Raw genomic sequence first — 19,935 nt, 5'->3', positions numbered from 1 at the left:
AATAATGCATATCACAGTACTAATTATAAATAAAATATAAGATATATAAAATAATCTCTTCGATACCGAATTTTCCTTTTTTCAAAATTTATTTTCCTTTAAAATATTACCTAAATTATTCTCTTAAAAATTAATCAGTTCAACTATTCTTTGAATTAAATACGCAGGTATAAAAATATTAAAATTGCAATTTATTAATTTTTTATTTACACAATTAGTTATTTCAATTTGCTTAAATATTAATGCGACAATATTCAGCCGCCCTATGTACAAAAGTATTTCGTTCATTTCGAACTGCGCAGGAATGGCTCGTGTAATGCTTTATAAAGTTTCTGAGCTTTATGCAGACCGAATCCCGGGCACAGGGCCAAAGTATTCGGTTGCGCTCTCACTATATCGTCCAAGGTGCCAAACGTTGACAACAGAGTCATTGCGTCTGTTTTATTAACGGATCTTACTGTGGTTAAGGCACCGATCAACTGAAATGCATATAAACTCATCTCATAAACAAATATAAAATTCTATTAAGTAACATATATAAAAGTTATAAGTAAAATATTAAGTACATTTTTATTTCTTTTAGAAGTAACTTTTGTTGTACACTATTGTGTTGAAATATTTTTATTAAAATTGTTGTAAATGTTTATGAATTTGTATAGTGGGTGAACAATTAAAATAATTCAAATCTTTTACCTTTTGATGAGGTGCACTATCGCTGCGTTCCATGATATCGTCGGGTGGTTTAACTTCGTATCTTTTATATGTTTCAATAATTTTCCCAGCATCTTCTGCATTCCATGCCAACATTATCGTCATATCAGCGAGAATAGATATCCTTGTTAAATGTTTCAAGACATGATGAGGATCGGCAATATCTACCTGATTATATTAAACATTGTACAAAAATTAAGAATAAATGAAAAAGAAAAAAATTGTAATATGTATTTTTATATCTTTGTTTTTATTCATTTATACATTAATTTATGATTATGAAAGTTACAAATTTAATGCAAACTATATGTAGTTTGCATTAAATTTGCATTTAGACAAAACTGTTGAATATATTACAGTATTTAGAAGAGACTATTGAATATATTAAGTAAAAATATATGTAGACATATATATATACTAAGTAATATGTTTATATGAAGATACAATTACTTAATCATATTTACCTGTACCAAGAGTACTCGTAGATTATAAGCATTGCCTAGCGACTTGAGTCTTTCGTGGATATAATCAGGATTCAATTGATGATAACGGATTGATAAAAAAAGTGCACAAACAGTTCTTCCCATTACATAATCTGGCACAATGTTTGAAAATTCCCATGGAACATTGGTTATAAATTTTAATAATGGATTTCCTTTCTAAAAGTATCACTGGCTGTATATATGAATTAAATTTGGAAAATATTTGACACATAATAAAATGTCATTACCTGTTTTGGACTAACAAGAACAGCATTGGTTCTACCAGAAATTGTTGCAGTTGAAGTTTCAAGTGTAGAATTTGAAATTGGTTCTTTAAAAAACTCGGATTTTTTTAAGTTGCTAAAGGCAGCTAAACAAAAAATACAAAATTATTTAAAGTTAAAAACAATTATTTTTATTTAATATATAATTAAATAATATAATATAATACTCACACTGAAAGGGCGTATCTTTAATTCGTTTTGGCGGAGAAGAGTCATTACTACCTTCTGAATTCTCCTCAGCGTTATTCATAACTTACTTTCTTCTTTCTCTCGCTCTTTCTCTTTTACGTTCTTCAACAAATAATCTCGCATAAAACAATAATGTTGTGTAATTTTTAATAGAAGTAATTAATTAATTCGCTATTGAGTCACATATCTGAAAATAAAAATCGGTTCAACCATCGTCGAATCTACCACAACTTAACCTCACAAATGATATATATTTTGTGACTTATTATTCTTGCTCGATAATTCAGAAAATCAAGGATACAATCGTTTGCATTTACCTAATATTTATCGATATACGGTAATAATTGATATTTACTGACAACTGCTAACAACACGGCCCGCCATTACACACGCGATATCACATCTTGTCCTTTTACGTCATGTGAGTCATAAAAGAAACTCTGATATCGCACACCATTGCATATCCGTATATGTTCTGTTGCAGGGCATAACACGTTAAATGCATAGTGTCTAATTGAAACTAGAAATCTCTGAAGCAGTTTCCGCTAATAGCTTCAGTCTCTCGTGCTAATTGTCTCTATAACTAATATTCTAAAGAACTATTTTACTCCAATTTTAAGAACACCGGCGTATATATCATCATAATACTTGAGGTTATGAAAACTTAGAGCTACAAGATTCTGTCAAGTGTGTCAGCCGGTGTATCTCATACGAATCTTTTTATGAAAATATAATTAAGAGCAATATAATATAATCTATACACACAATGACTACATTAAGTGGTTTTATGGAATTCTTCCAAAAAGGAAAGGTAAGAACTGTGCATCGTTCTTAAATTACAAATAAGTTAAATTATAAGATATATTTACCTGAAATAAGCTTCGAATAATATTAGAATAATATATATTAACTTTCATATACGATGTAATTGCAGACATTTCGGCCAAAGAAAAAATTTGCCCATGGAACATTACGTTATTCTTTATATAAGCAGGCTCAAGCTTCCCTTAATTCTGGTATCAATTTAAGAGCTGTAGTAAAATTACCTCCTGGTGAAGATTTAAATGACTGGATTGCTGTTCATGGTAATATAAAACATAATGATGTAACAATTTCCAAAATGGTATTTTCTATTCTGAAAGATCAAATCATTTACTTTATTTTTTAGTCGTTGACTTTTTTAACAGAATAAATCTCATATATGGCACAGTATCTGAGTATTGTGATTCAGCATCTTGCCCAACAATGAGTGGTGGAGCACGTTTTGAATATTTATGGGCAGATGGTGAAAAATATAAAAAACCAACAGCACTACCAGCACCACAATATGTGACTCTCCTTATGGACTGGATTGAAGCTCAAATTAATAATGAGACAGTTTTTCCAGTATCAACAGGTTATTGCACTGTTTAATATTGCATATTTTTTATTTTACTTTCAGATATATATATATATATATAATATTTGATATTATAGATGTGCCATTCCCTAAAACATTTGTACCACTATGTAGAAAAATCTTGACTCGTCTGTTCAGAGTGTTTGTCCATGTGTACATACATCATTTTGATCGCATTGTAGCAATAGGAGCAGTGAGTATACCTAGTATTCCACAAATATTGTACTTTCACCTTAAAGATATAAAGGTTATTGATTAGACATACTATTATTCCAGGAAGCACATGTTAATACATGTTATAAGCATTTCTACTATTTTGTAAGAGAATTTGACTTGATCAATACTAAGGAGTTGGAGCCATTAGCTGAAATGACTGCTAAAGTTTGTAAGGATACCGCCTCTCCTACTCAAAGTACAGCACCATCAAACAATCATGCCAGGTAGTTATTTTATAATTCATTTAACAAAATTAATAATTACAAGTCACAATAAAACTACAGAATTATCCCGAGAAAATAAAATTACATCGCTTGGCGATAAAATATAGATCCTAACATTTTTCAAATCATGCATTATACGTGATAGTCATTTACTTCTGATATTAATAGCACTTTAGAAACATGATCTTAATATTGTTTTATCACTACAATTTAATGATACATCAATTAGTTTTTTTACTATCGACTTTTTACTTCAATGAAGTGATTTACGTCATGTATCAAGATTTATTTGTGCATTTTTACTATACTAGTAATGGATAATATGTCTTATTCAATTTTGTATTGCACTTTCTTTCATTGGAAGTAACATTTAAGAAAAGTAATAGGTTCATATCTTCAAATATGTAATTTATCATTTAAATACTTCAAAAAATAGTCCCAAGATACATACATGTTACTTTTCTAAAATTTATGTTTTAATATATTTAGCAATGTGCTTACAAGACAGTCATAAGTGCAATATCTAAGAAACTTCTGTATGTTATGTGATTCTATTTAATTACATATAAGAATTAACAAGTAACATTGATATTGTTTAAACTTTTAATCTAAGAAAATTTATTTCAATTTTTTTTTATGGAACATCAAGTATTTAATATTTAGAAGATAATATATTCGTGGATCCCAGATACTATGTTTTATCTAGTTTTCTCGTTCAGTATCTTTCTTTGTGTATATCAAAATACTATCTTAGATATTTAGTTTTTCAAAAGTTACTCAAGGATATGAGTACGTATTTCTGACCCAATATGATATGAATATTAATTACACGAGAAGTTTAAAAAAATTAAATTATTATTAAATTATACATAATCTGCGATGCACTTACGATTAGTACTTCAAGCATATGCTTACACTAAAATATTAGGCTCATTTAGATCTCTGATATGCATAATGGAAGTAGGTTTAAGGATGCTATTGCTCATTGTTGCTATAGATTAAGTATTTAAGCATTTGTGTGCAATGATATCAATATTATAAACGAGTGAAAAATATCCCAAATTTATATAAACACAAAGGAAATAATTTCTTCCTTTTTATCATAATTTTATATCTATTTATACGATAAATTTATTCTTCTTAATCGATACTTAATATAGGACATTTATATATTATATATCGTATGTTTTTTATACAATTTATACTTTATCGAAATTTATATCGAAATCTTGCTCTCTATATCAGATCTAAAAATGTCATTTATGCCAAAGCTTATTGTATTTATTATTGTATTACTAAGTAATAATAAACTTGTATAATGTGTATTAGTATAAATGTAAATATTTGATAATTTTGCGGTTTTTAAAGATTGCTTTTAATATATTTAAAACAATATGTTTACAAACCATAACCATAATTATCCATGTCATATACAGTCTACTGCAGAAATACAAATCTTGAAGTATTCAACTTTCTTTATATATATATAGTGTGATATACGTGAAAGATTCATAACAATATCAATTGTATGTATTATATAAATAAACATATATTCCTGATTATTTATTGCTTAAATATACACAATTTTGATTGTGTGAATGAATAATAAATGATAAAAAATTATTTCAAACTTGAAATTATTTTTATTTTTCATCATAGAACTTAACGACGAATCGGATGATCCCTCTTATTCTCAAATAGTTGACTCAAAAACAAACAATCGAATCTTTACACATTACGTATGACATTTTTGTATAGTACATACAAACATAATGTTGAATAATTATTCGAAACGTATTTTCGACTGTATATTTATTTCGCCAGGCAGTATACATCAACGAACATTCACTTCGTACAAGTATTTCAAAATAAAACTACAATTTCATATAGGAAAAAACAAGATTTATAACGTTATTAGACATATGCATATTGTAGTTTTATTTTATTTCTAATCGATGCGCTAAAATTTATTAGTAACTGGTGCTTGGAAATAATTACATTCTGAGCCAGTACATGCCGGAACGAATATTGTTATAATCTAGCAAATTTTCAACAGGACCAACTGCCGCGATCACTGGACAGTGATCGAAAATATATTTCATACCAACATCACGAACAGTTTCAGCAGTTACACTCTGAAAAATAAACAATATAAAAATTTATATCACATCTTTTGAGAAATGTATAATATTGTAATGGATCTCATTGAGTGTCTATGCATTTTATATAAATCTTTAATGCGTATAATTCAAACTACTTACGTCTATCCTCATTTCGAGCTCATGAAGCGGGATACGACGGTTATAACACAACATCTGACGACCAATATCTTCGCAAATTGCGGTAGTGCCATCTAATTGTAGAAACATGTTAGTTTTGAGAATATTTTTAGCGCGTGCTACATCTTTCTCAGTGACTGATGTGCATAATTTCATCCATTCATGCTGAATTTGGCTCGCCATATCATCACACTTCATAGGATCACATACAAAGTATACACCCCAGAGACCAGTATCCTACAAAATAAAAGGGCCATAAATTTATATCAATATACGTCAATTATTAAAAATCATAAATGATTTTTAATATTTTACATACATAATGACAAACATTCAATATATACCTTATAGCATGTGTTAAAACTTTGATAGCTATGACACAGGCCTTCCTCTGCGCAAGCTTTAGCTAAAGTGCTCGCGTTATTCACACCTCCGCCTTGACCACGATCCCATGCTCCCATAAGAGTATTCGCGACCATGAGAGGAATGTTGTCTGCATCAGGCCATCCAACACCTTTTGCCAAAATACTTATTGATTATTATATAAAGCATTACACTGAATTTATCTCGAATAAGTATTATCCAAGTACCTTCGACAGCGATCGCGATATGGGCAAGGGGAATCGTATCATCGCGAACCCTTATCTCAGAGCCAGTATAACGACAAGATTTAATGTAATCTGGAATATCATTATAATTCGGTTCTTTCATTTGACCGAAGTGCTTCTGAGCCAGTTCAATTAATTGTTTATGATCTACACCACCAGCACCAGCCAATACGAATCTATAATAAGAAAATTACACAACTGATTCTTCCAAAAGTTTTACCAGTATTTCATTTTAACTGAGTGTACTTCAACAGTCACACAGGAATAATTAAAATTTTACCTAGTTGGCCCGTAGTGAGTCCTTACATATTCAAGAAGATCGTTTCGTGTAATACTTTTGATATTATTAGTCGGACCCAATATTGTTCGTCCTAAGGATGTACCCTGATAGGCAGCAGCATGTAAATGGTCAAATACAACTTCTTGCAGGTTTGTCTCAACTTCCTGCATCTCGCGCAAGATTACACCACGTTCTCTTTCAATCTCAGTTTCACCCAATTTTGAATTTTGGATAATATCACTCAGAATCTCAACTGCTTTTGGTACATCTTGCGACAAGCATTTTGCGTAAAACACTGTTTGTTCTCGACTTGTGTAAGCATTTAAGTGAGCTCCCATGTTCTCTATTTCCAACTCCAAATCAGTCTGAGAACGTTTGGTAGTTCCCTATTAAAGAAACAATTTATCAGTATCGACAGGAGACACACCAATCTATAATAAGCGAGGCATAGTTGTATTATTACAAAGTTAAATATATAAAATTATGATGAAATTATATAATATATAGAAACACTGATTGTATATTAAAATTCAAACATTCTATCTATCTTAATCATAAACAGAATATAATTTTATATATATTGTTTCTCGTTAGTGACGCTGCATAGTCTACCTTAAAAGCCATATGTTCCATGAAATGAGCGACACCATTATTCTCATCTGTTTCATATCGACTACCAGAATCGATCCAAAGACCAACAGTAGCTGTTGCAGCTCCACTGTCTTCGCTGGCAACTCTCATTCCACTGTCCAGAGTTGTAATTCTGGTAGCTGGTTGATTGATGAGTGCTTCTTTTAGAGAAGCAGCAGTCGAACGCCATTGTTTTGGTATCTATGCAAGAGAATTGTTCATGTGTCAATACCAATATAAGTTTTCAATTAAAAATACAATATGTAGCAATTTATCAAACCTCAAGTTGTAAAGAGTTAAGTTTTGTTAATTAATAGCAACATATATATGTTTATATACATATATATGCATTGTTAAATTTTATTTGTATTAAATATCAAATATTAAATCAGATCTGTCAAATACTGTGAAGTTGATTAAGATGTACATGTAGTTACATTGAGGTTACAAGTGGATGTAAGTACTCAAGCGTATTTATCGATCTGTTCCACCTTAACGTAAGTAACTTAAATTGTCAGTCACTCACGTCGTCCTTGCATGTTACACATACTCTAAAACTATTATTTTATTCTTATTACGTAAGTAGCCAGTGCAGCTGACAAATCTCACTATTGCCTCGATCGAAATTCATAAGTAGCTCGGTCATGGGGATAAAATTGTATCACGGTACAATGATCACACATCATGAGGGTGTAATCCATTTTACCTTAACCAGACTGGTTTTATTGCTATATGTACGCAACGCGCTGCTAATTTTTAACAGACGAGTAGCCATCCTTCCAATTTATTCGATGAACCTGACGAGACTTATCTCGCTCACAGTGGAGAGAAAATTGCGAAGGTTCGATAAACGAGATGTCGTTGTATGCCAACTCGGAGTACGTCATCTCGTAGCGGTACTATTTACAATTCAAACGCCGATTAGTCGAAGTCGCGATCCTCAGCCACCAATAGTAATTCGTCGTGGATATTAAGCTGCAGGAGGGAACAGACGCGCCACCAGTTTTGCTCCATTTCGTAGTCGAAGCCTCAAGTATATACGTAACAAGTTTCGGTTTATTCTGAGCGAACGTCGCCATATTTCACAGACCCAAGGAGAAGGCGAGTCACGCCATTGTGCGTATCGTATGTAAGAATTATCATCGATTGCTCGAGCGTTACTCGTAATTGGGTGAAGTGTACCAAGTGTTGCGACTCTCTTCGACGGCGTCGTCGTCTCACTGAGAGTCTGGTGCTGAATAGTGGCGACGAATTACTGCAGCGGGTAATGTTTTTTTCTACAACGCGTTACGGCCATTCGCGCGCTCTCGTCCGCAATAAAGATTCCGCGTTGCAATCTCGCCGGGATATTAACTCACGAACACATGCTTCTATCGAAGATATATCATTACGGTCGAGATGTATTATTTTGCACAAGAAACGATCTACAGCTCGCGAAGCATGTGCCTGCCCTCTTGTGAAACAATACGTTTTTTGCATTAAGAAGCACGTTGCTGACACGATGCGTACAAAAGCTGCATAGAATCGATTCCTTTTCTTCCTCATTTTTTAACTTTCTTCCGCAGCACTCAATAACTGTCGGACAAAGAACTGAAATTTATGAAGGCAGGCTTTGAAGGCAGGAAGTTGGAAATATTCATGTATTGATGATCAATACTTTTCATGTTGCAATAATTCTTAACTAGTATATATAATACCTCTCCTGTTTTTCTGTTGCGTCGTTGCTGAATAAATAAATAGCCAAAATATGATGGAAGAAATCTGTGTGATTAAAATTTGCTACTACAAGAAAAAGAAAGAAAGAAAAAATGTGTACGCTGTCTCAGCTATGCAAGCACAAAAAATTTTACTTGTATTGAAATTTACTATCGTATATAATTCCATCGCATGCAACTGTATTCTATAATAATGTATAAAACAGTATGAAGAAATTTCATTGGTAATTCATAGGAGCATGCTTTTATTTCTTTTCAGGAATTAAATACGTGTACAACATGTATAACAGCAACATTGATCCCTGGGAGCCTGGCTATGGGCCGGAAAGAAGAAGTCACAATTCCGACTACGACTACCGTAGTGACTATGGCAGCAACAGATCCCCGGAATACACAGAACACCGCGACGTCGACCATCGCGATAGAGACCATCGTAGTCCGGAATACAGAAACCACCGTGGGAGAGACAGGGACCGCGAGAGGGATCGTTCGCGGGATAGGAGAGACCGTAGCAGAGATGATCGCGATCGCAGCTATAGAGACCGGGAAGATCGTTACGGACGGCAACGTGATAGAGACTCTGTGGAAAGGGACAGGGACAGGGATAGGGACAGAGACCGGGATAGAGATCGTTCTAGACGCGACAGGGATCGTGATCGAGATAGGGACCGGAGGGGAAAATCCGATCGAGATCGAGATCGCGATCGTGACGATGATCATAGCCGGGAGAGTTTGGACTTTGAGCATGACCATGGTCGTGCTTATAGCTCGTCCATGGAAGGAATCCACTACAAATCGCAATCTCCTAACAACACCATTATGATACGTGGACTCGCTCAACACATTACTGAGAATGACGTAGGTTGTCAACTTTGTGGCCTGACATAGTGGCCACTCGTGAGCAGGCGCTACCGAGAATGCTTCACTGTTATTATCTTCTGATGTGTGTATCACAGGTGCGGCAAGACATCCTCAACTGTGGTCTCATGCCCAAGGATATAAGGCTAATTCGAAAAAAAGATACAGGTAACTATTGTGATATGTTGGAAGCTTTAACATCCGTACGATGTACCTATCTTGCATATCAGCTGATTTGTTACTTGATGATATATTATTGCGTGCCATCGAATTTGTACGATCGTTAGCTTCTACTGAGTTCGCATTAACAGAACATGCGAGAGATTGCTTGAAGTTTGCAAGATACAGATAGATCCGACGAGGACGAGATGCAATGAACTACACATGAAGTGACATCAGTCGAATTCAAGAAGAATTTCAAGAGATCTCTCGCGTTCTGATGTGGTATTATATAGCTCTAAGATTTTTCGTTGATTACATTTCGATACCGATCGCATATCTCAAAATTCGTAGAATTTTATTAGTTCGAATATCGACCACATTAATTGATCATTAGTAGAAGGTAAGTTCGCAAAGAAAATGCAAGGGGAATTTTGAGAAGAGAAGAGCATTAGGTTACTTGCCAAAGCTGCATGAGAGATAGCTTAACGAGAAAGTTTTATTTATGAGAGCTTACACTCGACAGTGCGTACAATTTTTAAAACAAAATCTACCAACCAATCACACCTTTCTACACACTTGGTGACAAACTCGTAGCTTTTACGAGTAATGTCGTGTACAGGGATTGTACAGGGATATAATGATCCTCCGATTAGTACTCTAGTGCTTTACTTTAAGACATCACATCCGTCAAAGACATTACTTTAATAGCGGTACAACCCTATTATTGTTCCTCTTGCGATCTTGAAGCCTCTCAAAATGAAGTAAATGTAGAAGATTCAAGGGTAAACTCTTTAAGAAACAGATACACTTGTTAAGTAATGAACTTCCTAAAGATTTACAGGCTTGAATTTTCCTCAAATTGATTGAGTGAAGCGTCATATTCCAAGCAGAATGGAGATGGTTTTGCACCGCTGCTAAAGTAATTAATTTTCCCTTCCTTCTATCCTTCTCTACGCTCTCTCTCTCTCTCTCTCTCTCTCTCTCTCTCTCTCTCTCTTCCTCTCTCTCTCTCTCTCTCTCTCTCTCTCTCTTCCTCTCTCTCTCTCTCTCTCTCTCTCTCTCTTCCTCTCTCTCTTCCTCTCTCTCTCTCTCTCTTCCCCCCTCTCTCTCTTTTTCTCCCTTATTAATCTTTAAGTTAATTCGCTACCACACAGAAACTACGCTATGCAATATACAATGAAATACGATATAATTTTCACACGTTCGGGATCGATTTTTCTTATCGACGTCTTTTTACTCGTAAACGTCGTTCTCGTCCGGTTCTCGTGCGTAGAAAGGTAATTCGGAAGACCAGAAAAAGAAAAAGAGGAGGAAAATTTTGTTCCGGCTAGGTCTCTCTGTAGACGTTTGAAAAAAAAAAAAAAGAAGAATGAGAAAAGAAAAAAAAAAGAATTCGGTAATGCAAAATTGTGTGTATGGCATTGTCGTTTTTTCTTTTTTTTTTTCACGATCGGTGTACTGCGGTCTCTCGCACGGTGATGTAGAATTCGTTCTGCTGAGATTTAGGTAAATGGAATATGAAAGCAAGCGACGAAGCGAAGAGACACTTCGTTTGAAACTCGATCTGTCAATGGTGCTGTGATTGCCTGCCCTCTCAGAGTAGAGACACCCAGGCAAAAACGTGGATTAACTCTGGATATGTGTGTATTTGCTCTGTATAGGTGCTTCGCGAGGTTTTGCATTCGTCGAGTTTAACGCGACTCAGGAGGCCGCACGGTGGATGGAGATGAAACAGGTAGAAAGAAGTTCAATCCAGATACCCAACCGATGCGTTGCACGCGTGCCACCGACTGCCCCGTGGCGGCAAGGCACGGTAACGCAGCCCTCTGGCCCTGCCCGTGGCCACGGCTGTGCACCTCAAATCAAAGTCTATTTCAATCTTCCGTACCTAATTATTTATCTAGGAATCCCCAGATATTTTTGCAGACTTTTCTTATAACTCGCTCGCTCGCTCGCTCGCTCGCTCAAGCAAACACTCGCGCAATGTCGGATTATATAAGTTCGTTGTGTTCACCGCGCGCGCGCGCGTGCTTTTACCTGTTCTCTGTCTGTCGTAAAGAGAAAAAGAAAAAAAGAGAAACAAAAAGTAATATTCTCCCGTGGACTAACGATGAAGATCAGAGAGAAGGGTCATTCCAGTCGTCTTTATGTCGTTTCGATTGTATTACGTATCTTATCGCATTTTCCGGCATGATACGGTTCATTTCCGCGCCACGACTTTTTGCTACGCGCGTTCATCCGCTTCTCTGTTATATTACTATACTTGTAGTCTTTATTTCTCTTGTTTCATTTGGTTCTTAATGCGATTTGTATTGAAAGTACCTGCGAGACGCTCCCGAAGTTTGTCTCCAGACATGCACGAAACTCTCTTTCGCTCTATCTTTCTCTCTCTGTCTCTCTCTCTCTCTCTCTCTCTCTCTTTCTTTCTTTCTTTCTCTTTTTCTTTCTTCTTTTCTTTTCTTTATCTTATTCACATACAAAAGTTTACACGCGCAAGCGATCGTTGCGTTGCTTGCCTGCATTTTCTTTCTACCGGAACTTGTAAATTGTTCGATTGTCCGCGTAAAGTCGCGCATGAACACTCGGTCCACAAACGGTGTGGAATGGCCCACGTTTAATACGAGCCCACGAGGCTTTATTGAATATCACCGTTCGCTCGAGACAGAAAAGCTATGAAGTAGAAAAACTATAATTTCGTCAACCAAGAAGGAAGTTTACGGGACAAACAGAGGCCTCGAGAAGACGTTGGACGGGATAACACTAAAATTCTCTGTTTCAGGGAGTGCTGATGCTGCAGGACCAATATCGCGCCCTGATGCAGTACAGCATACCAAAAGAGTGCCATGTAGATAAACCGCCGGCGAAGAACACTCAAGATTGGCACTGCGTTAAGGTACGAGTCCCGTTTTTTTTTTTTTCTTTCCTTTTTTCTTCTTTCACAAAAAAATATTTATCGGCGAGTGCTACACAATGTCCTTTTGCTTCCTTTGTAGTGTGGAGCGCACAATTTTAAGAGGCGCGAAACTTGCTTCAAATGTTCCGCCTCGCGAGCGGAGAGCGAGGAAGGCGGAGAAGGTAGCGACGAGATCAGCCCACACCCCACCAACACCGTGCTCTTACGTGGTTTGGACGTGTTAACCACCGAGGACTCGGTTCTGCAGGCGATGAAGAATCTGTCATCGATGCCGATACGTAGTATTCGTATCGGCCGTGATTCTCTCACGAACACGTCTCGCGGCGTGTGTTATTTAGAAATGGGCAACGTGGTCGACGCGATGTACCTGCACACAGCGCTCACGAAGCAGGGGCTGGTGGTGGACGGCAGGAAAGTGGAGATAACGTACTGCAAGCTCCATCAGATTAATAACACAACCGCGTGGAAGTCCAACGATACACAGCCGCAGAGGTACACCTTGGACGACGTCGCGCAACTCGCCGAGTACAGCGCGAATCTGTACGCTAAAACGCCCGCGCAGAAAGCCCACTACCTGCAGTATTACACGCAGTACTATCAGAATCAGATAATGCAGGGCTCAGCGATCACGCTGCCCTCCCTGAATCAGACTGACCGTGTGAATGCGGCGGCGGCGGTGGCACAGTCCGCGATACAGCAGTTGCAGGCCTCTAGGAAGTTAGGTGAAACCGACGACGTGAAGGGACGACCGACGCCTACGGCACCATCCAGCACGACGTTAGCGAGCGGAAGGGTTCCCGCGCATTCCAGCGATGGGAAAGTATACTGTGAGTCCTTGAAGAAATCAAAACAAAAAAAGACAAAAGCGAGGGAAAGAAAAGAGAGAATCATTTATAGAATCATATTGTGAAATTTTGTGAAAAGTTAACTTGTGCGATATTTTATTCTTTTAGCCGTACCGGACGTCAGCACTTACCATTACGACGAATCGTCCGGCTACTATTACGATCCCAGCACGGGATTGTATTATGATCCAAATTCACAATATTATTACAACAGCCACACACAACAGTTCCTTTATTGGGACGCCGAGTCGTTCTCGTATCAACCAGCCAAGGTAATCGGAAGTTCAAACATAGAGAATCATGTGTCGTTATAAAACGTATAGTTGAAAAAAAATGTAACAGTTCTAACATGTTCTAACTTGTAGACTACCGCAAGCACGACTCAAGGAGCTACGAGCAGTACCACGATCACGGCAACGGCGAGTAGTACGGATACTGTGAGTACGGTTAGTAATCAGGCTACGACCTCGTCGGCCGCCAGTGCAACTCAGGAGGCGGCGAAAGAAGACGAGAGCAAAAAGAAGGACAGCAAGCAGGACAAAGTAAAGGTAGCGAAGAAAATAGCGAAGGACATGGAACGTTGGGCGAAGACCTTGAACCAGAAGAAAGAGAACGCAAAGAGCAATTGGAACTCGGAATTCGCCGGCGCGGATGGCAACCAAGGTGTCGGAAGCGGCGCGGCGGATGCAGGATACGCCATTCTGGAGAAGAAAACTGTCGCAAATCCTTATCACGAGGACGAGGATCAAAGCGGTAACGGCTTGGTAGCTGCGTACGGCGGAGGTAGCGATACCGAGGAGGAGATCGAGGATGTGCAGCAGGAGGAGAAGCAGCACACAGACTGGAGCAAGCTGGCGTGTCTACTCTGTAAACGACAGTTCCCGAGCAAGGAAGCGTTGATGCGGCACCAGCAATTGTCCGATCTGCACAAGCAGAATCTGGAGAATTGGTATCAAGTACGCGGTCTGGATCCCAATGATCCGCAACAGAGGAACAACAAGTACAGAGATCGTGCCAAGGAAAGGAGAGCGAAGTATGGTGAACCCGAACCGCCACAACCTAACAAGTTGAAAGAAAAATATCTGAAAACAAGAGTGGAGGAGATGTCGGTGTCGTATGAGGAACCCACGAGAGCCGGCATCGGATCCGACAACGTTGGCAATAAATTACTGCAAAAAATGGGTTGGAGCGAAGGAATGGGTTTAGGAAAATCGAATCAAGGTAGAACGAGTATAATCGAGGCCGAAAGACGAGTGCCTACAGCCGGCTTAGGAGCGAAGACTTCGTCGTATAGCGCGTTACCGGGCGACACGTATAAGGATTGTGTGAAAAAGATGATGTATGCGCGGTATCAAGAACTATCTGACACGTAATACGTAGGACAACACATCAAGGATGTATAAGACAGATTATATATATATATATATATATATATATGTGCGTGTATATGTGTGTATATACATATATATATATATATATATATATATATATATACATACATACACATATTCGATTTTTTATAGACATGATTACACGCTCATATATTATTATCGTACGATAATAATTACTGTAATAGCTACTTATACTGGTAACTGCACAGTGATAGCCAATTCTTGGGACTGCAGAAATAACTATACAGTTATTTCTTGTACCCTCATAATGCAGAATTCTGTTACATGCTTCACAGATGGTGATATTTATGCAGAATCCTATATATTACGAGAAAGAAAGCTCTTCTTTGAAGTGTATAGGCTTCTTGTCGGAATATAGACACGCTATTTTTTAATTTTATTTATACAACGTCAGAGTGTGTATCGCTCGAATTCAGTGATAAGTATCTAATATTTCTCGAACTACATTGGCTAGTTCGATTGGCTTTCTCGAAAGATACACCTTCCGCCATTATATACGGAAAAGATGAAACACTCAGTCAGGTAATGAAAATGCCGTATCATTGTGCAATGCAATAATTCTTGCCCCAAGAATAAACTATGTACAGTTGAGTACCAGTGGTAAAGTTAAGCGATTATGAAATCTGACTCTTTCAGTTAATTTTTTTCGATTCTGTATGTATGCCATACAAAACACAATATGTTGTAGATTAAAAATATCGCGAGACATGGTGTTATATATATATATATATATATATATATATATATATATATATATATATATATATATATTCAGTGACTTAATAAGCAGCTCATACGACAGATAACTAAAAAATACCACCTTACCGTGAACACGTTATACACACGTGACATAGAAATACTCGAATTTTTTTAATATGTGCTGCAATCAGAATAACATCACTTTCTTCGCAAAAGCATCGTTGTTAATACATCAATTTCACAGTGCTTCTGTTAAAAAAAGAAAAAGTAAAAGAAAACAGATAATTCTGTCTTATTGTTGTACGTCTGAATTTACGCGTTATGCACATATATTTATTATATCATAATGAAATCTTTCTAGTTTCATACCCCTATCTAGTTATAATAAGCGGGATATAAAGGTACACTGAACGAGACAATTTTATTCGTGTACTTTTTTTTCTTTTTTTAATCGTTTTTGCCTCATTTCGATGATCGTACATTGCACTTATCACACTATACATACACATCTCTAATATAATTCTTACAATTTATTGTTATTTTTCTAAAATCATCGTGAAGGAGAATCATGTATTAAATAAGAAATCGAAACAAATTAATAAATGTAAATGCGGCATTATTGCTTGTATATATTGCACGTATAATTTCTTTACACACTAAACTTTCCAAACTTGTTTCGCTAAATTAGGGCATCATTTTTATTCAAGACGTATTTTCCTTTTTTAGGGTGATCTCGCGAAAAGATTACGATATCTGTGAGCAATAAACTGCAACATGTGTAATTTATAATATATTGCGAATAAGATTTCGGGTCTTTTTTAAGAATTATAAGAAGAATAACTCGATTTAGTAGTGCTTTTAAGCAAACTTATATCTAGAAATAAACAAAGTATAAAATCTTTTTACATTCGTTTAAGATCTACTTGTCTTAACAGACATTATAACATCTAGTAAGTAATATCAATATGCAGGATCTGCAACTTCCATATTGCTGCAGAGAGGAATGAAGCTAGAAATAATAAATACTTAAATATTCAAAGATAACGGTGAACAAATTTCCATATAGAGTATATCCGCTGAAAAATTTCGACATTAAAAGTGCAGATTCTTAAAAGTATGTTCTCTTCAATTATTAAACATGTATTAATTTTACAATATATTTTATCGTAGTAACAATACGCTTAGATTATTAATCGTTATTTTATCACTATTATACTTCTGTTTACATGTCCAGGAATGTAAAACAAAATATTTAGTACCTACATATACTTTATTCGCGGGTTTTATAGAAAATCAGATTTGTGTAGTAATAAATTAGTGCTATAAGTATCAGTAAAGACTGAGCATTCTTAAAGAGTTCTCTAATCCAATCACATTTATATTTAAATATTTACAAAAAAATACTTCATCAAACTTTATTTTATCTCTAAACTCTTCGTAAAAACAATCGATACTAAAATCATTGCGCGTGAGTATCATACAACATAAGGAACATATAAGGACTAGTACGTACATCTTTGGTCATGAGGTAAGCATTTGTGTACTAAAGGCTATAATAACATACTACGTAGGCAGTCTGTGAAAAGTTCTCGACCTGACATACATGGCATTAGAAATTGTCAAACTACAATTGCATTGGAAAGTGGCATCCCTGATATAAACCCATGTAAAATTTTATCCGATCTGTCAAATCATTCGAGTAGTAGCACCAGTTGAGAAAGCTTTGTGCAAGATGGGTGCCGATGGATTTGCTAACAATTTACCAAAAACGCATTCGAATGCGTATTTCTCAAGCGTGTTTGGATCGTTTTAAACAAAGTAAAATGGATTTCAAGCGTCGTTTCAGAACTGTTGATGAAACTTAGATCCACCACTATATACACCAGAGCGGAAAGAACCTTCCGGAATCACACTTTAATGATGATGGTATTGAATTACTGGAAAAACGTTGAAATAAATGTATTGAAGTTTATATTGAAAATCAGTAGATTATATTGAAAAATAAAACATATTTCACGGCAAAAAAATTTTCTTTCATTGTTAGGCCGAGAACTTTTCAGACTGCCCTTGTATAATTTGTATAGAATAAGTTTGTACCATACCCTCTCTTATCTGATAAATGTACCGTGTGACCAAAATCTTATAAAATTAACTATATATAACTTAGTACAGTAATTATTTAGTAATTTGGACAGCAGTAGGTATCTCTGAATGATATTGCTTTCTCTCATTCTAATGAGTTACATGAAAAGAATGTTTCCTTATGATGATTACAGTCTTTAAACCTTATCACTTATATAATTATATTACGCATTCTTTTTCAAAGTTCTGTACAAACTGTTAATTACTGTTTATTGCTGCTACCATCAATATTGATGCTATTGGAAAAGCATTTGTAACTGTAGACTCACACGTACTACAAGATGTTTGTTAAAATCCTTAAATTGTAATTGTTTGACCTCTTCAATGCACAAAACTTTTGCAATACAAATATTTTCAGCAGTAGTAAGTATTGTTGCATAGCAGTTTAAATACAATATTCTGTCACACACAGCATACTAACAATTATGCGTGTTTGATTAAGCTAGCAGTTCACTCTGTTTCTAAAAAATAGTGTGATGCTATATCATAAACTTATAACCATAGCCTATTTAAGAAAGATATGTCATAATATATTGGATAAAAAAAACTTACATCTATTCTATAAGTTACACATCAGCCAAAATCCAAGAATACAATGGTCGTAACTGATGATTTAATACTCTGTACTCTAGATTATTCAGTCCATCAGTGTCGTATCTTCGTGCACCACTCTCTAAATTTGCGAATCTCGCAGTGCTAGGTGTCTCCTTTTTATGCGTCAACATGTAATACTGTGCCACGTTGGGTCCAAAGCGTGTGATCTGTCTCAAAAGCGAAAACAACATTGAAGAAATTAATGTTCCTTAAAGTAACAGCGCGTACCGTTGCAATTATGCTGAATTATATATCAGACCTGAAAGCCTCTGGACTGTAAGCGATTGTAAAAGTCGTCGTCCTCTCCGCCCCAACCATAGAAAACATTGGAAAATCCGTTTACTCTCTCAAACTGTTTCCTCGTTAACGATATCGCACCTCCGAACAAGCCGGTATAAGGTAGATTATATCGAAAGATATTTACACTGGAGCTCATGTGCCTGGGCATCTTGGTGCACGCATAGATATTGTCAGGATTTTGCGGTATCAAATCTATATCTTGAAAGATGAAACAGTGAAAGTCGTTGATCTTGGTAGCTTCGGCATAACCGACATTGAAGAGCTTGGCGCGATTGAATTCCCGCATCGGGCTCTGCTCGATGACGAATATTCGATAGTCCAGATTCTGAGCCTGCAGAAACGGATGTATATAATTCATAAAAATGGTAAGCTGACTCTGCCGATTGCGATAGGGCAGTATGATTGCCACGTTGAAGAGAGGATGGCAGCTGAGGGGCTTCCACTGACCACCCGGTAAGATGCCGAGACGACGAGCCATTGCCACCGGGTCTTCTTTGGGATGTTCCTCCGGATATAACAATTGCGACGGTCGTCTACCGTTTACGGGAATCACGCAGGAGTTGTCCCTCGGCGGATACGACCTCTCCATCTCCTCGTAGATGTTCTCGGTCTTGATGAAGGTGTAATGGGACGCGAATCGGGCCGGATGAAGACAGTAACACAGCACGAGTATCGTCGTCACGATGTAAGACAGCCCGCGCGCGTAATTGTAGAAAAACGCGACGAGCATCTTTATGACGTTGACTAGACCCCTCATCCTAACCTATACGTGACTGCCAGATAGACATCCAGTCAAAATAACCGGTACTCAGAGGGACGCGTCAGATACGCGTCGTGCTTCTCGAGCACGGTTTTCGTATGAGCACATGCGTGCCTGCCTGCTGGTCGATGGATATGTGAAGATTTGTATTTTTACAAAATTGACAGTCAAGACAGAGGATTCCACGACAGGTGGAAAAAATTGTGCAGACGACAGATGAGGTGCGCTGACA

General features: G+C 36.5%; 5 protein-coding genes across 7 annotated transcripts; 2 read left to right on the top strand and 3 right to left on the bottom strand.

Annotated features, from left to right (window-relative positions):
* Positions 1-193: 193 nt before the first annotated feature.
* Ercc1 (DNA excision repair protein Ercc1) lies at positions 194-2,065 on the bottom strand. Its single transcript, XM_011140530.3, has 6 exons — positions 1,984-2,065; positions 1,649-1,853; positions 1,442-1,563; positions 1,176-1,370; positions 694-879; positions 194-479 (listed from the first exon to the last, which is right to left on the bottom strand). Exons 2-6 carry the CDS (start codon positions 1,725-1,727, stop codon positions 285-287), a joined length of 777 nt encoding a protein of 258 aa, XP_011138832.1. The 5' UTR covers positions 1,728-1,853; positions 1,984-2,065; the 3' UTR covers positions 194-284.
* Positions 2,066-2,130: 65 nt separating this feature from the next.
* On the top strand, positions 2,131-4,611 carry Mob3 (MOB kinase activator 3). The gene is made up of 5 exons (XM_011140529.3): positions 2,131-2,477; positions 2,601-2,751; positions 2,835-3,062; positions 3,143-3,258; positions 3,342-4,611. Exons 1-5 carry the CDS (start codon positions 2,433-2,435, stop codon positions 3,507-3,509), a joined length of 708 nt encoding a protein of 235 aa, XP_011138831.1. The 5' UTR covers positions 2,131-2,432; the 3' UTR covers positions 3,510-4,611.
* A 689-nt stretch (positions 4,612-5,300) lies between these two features.
* On the bottom strand, positions 5,301-8,160 carry UQCR-C1 (Ubiquinol-cytochrome c reductase core protein 1). Of its 2 annotated transcripts, none has more exons than XM_011140528.3 (7): positions 8,009-8,160; positions 7,285-7,503; positions 6,673-7,058; positions 6,375-6,568; positions 6,129-6,298; positions 5,767-6,021; positions 5,301-5,640 (listed from the first exon to the last, which is right to left on the bottom strand). In XM_011140528.3, exons 1-7 carry the CDS (start codon positions 8,075-8,077, stop codon positions 5,500-5,502), a joined length of 1,434 nt encoding a protein of 477 aa, XP_011138830.1. In that variant the 5' UTR covers positions 8,078-8,160; the 3' UTR covers positions 5,301-5,499. The 2 variants fall into 2 exon arrangements, with proteins under 2 accessions (XP_011138830.1, XP_025160656.1); XM_025304871.1 differs by lacking the exon at positions 8,009-8,160 and adding an exon at positions 7,881-7,997 and having other exon boundaries at positions 5,454-5,640.
* Positions 8,161-8,334: 174 nt separating this feature from the next.
* On the top strand, positions 8,335-15,228 carry LOC105182817 (RNA-binding protein 5). The gene is made up of 8 exons (XM_011140527.3): positions 8,335-8,566; positions 9,277-9,875; positions 9,974-10,043; positions 11,699-11,772; positions 12,817-12,930; positions 13,031-13,778; positions 13,905-14,068; positions 14,162-15,228. The coding sequence occupies exons 2-8, from the start codon at positions 9,297-9,299 to the stop codon at positions 15,167-15,169; spliced, it is 2,757 nt and encodes a 918-aa protein (XP_011138829.1). The 5' UTR covers positions 8,335-8,566; positions 9,277-9,296; the 3' UTR covers positions 15,170-15,228.
* A 2,698-nt stretch (positions 15,229-17,926) lies between these two features.
* Positions 17,927-19,898, bottom strand: LOC105182815 (beta-1,4-galactosyltransferase 1). 2 transcript variants are annotated; one of them, XM_011140523.3, is made up of 3 exons: positions 18,903-19,898; positions 18,602-18,810; positions 17,927-18,510 (listed from the first exon to the last, which is right to left on the bottom strand). In XM_011140523.3, the coding sequence occupies exons 1-2, from the start codon at positions 19,698-19,700 to the stop codon at positions 18,616-18,618; spliced, it is 993 nt and encodes a 330-aa protein (XP_011138825.1). In that variant the 5' UTR covers positions 19,701-19,898; the 3' UTR covers positions 17,927-18,510; positions 18,602-18,615. The 2 variants fall into 2 exon arrangements, with proteins under 2 accessions (XP_011138825.1, XP_019696840.1); XM_019841281.2 differs by having other exon boundaries at positions 17,927-18,810.
* Positions 19,899-19,935: the final 37 nt, after the last annotated feature.

This window comes from Harpegnathos saltator, unplaced genomic scaffold (genome assembly GCF_003227715.2).
Source record: "Harpegnathos saltator strain DR-91 unplaced genomic scaffold, Hsal_v8.6 scaffold657, whole genome shotgun sequence".
Taxonomy (NCBI): domain Eukaryota; kingdom Metazoa; phylum Arthropoda; class Insecta; order Hymenoptera; family Formicidae; genus Harpegnathos; species Harpegnathos saltator.
This window is presented reverse-complemented; position numbering and strand designations above follow the sequence as displayed.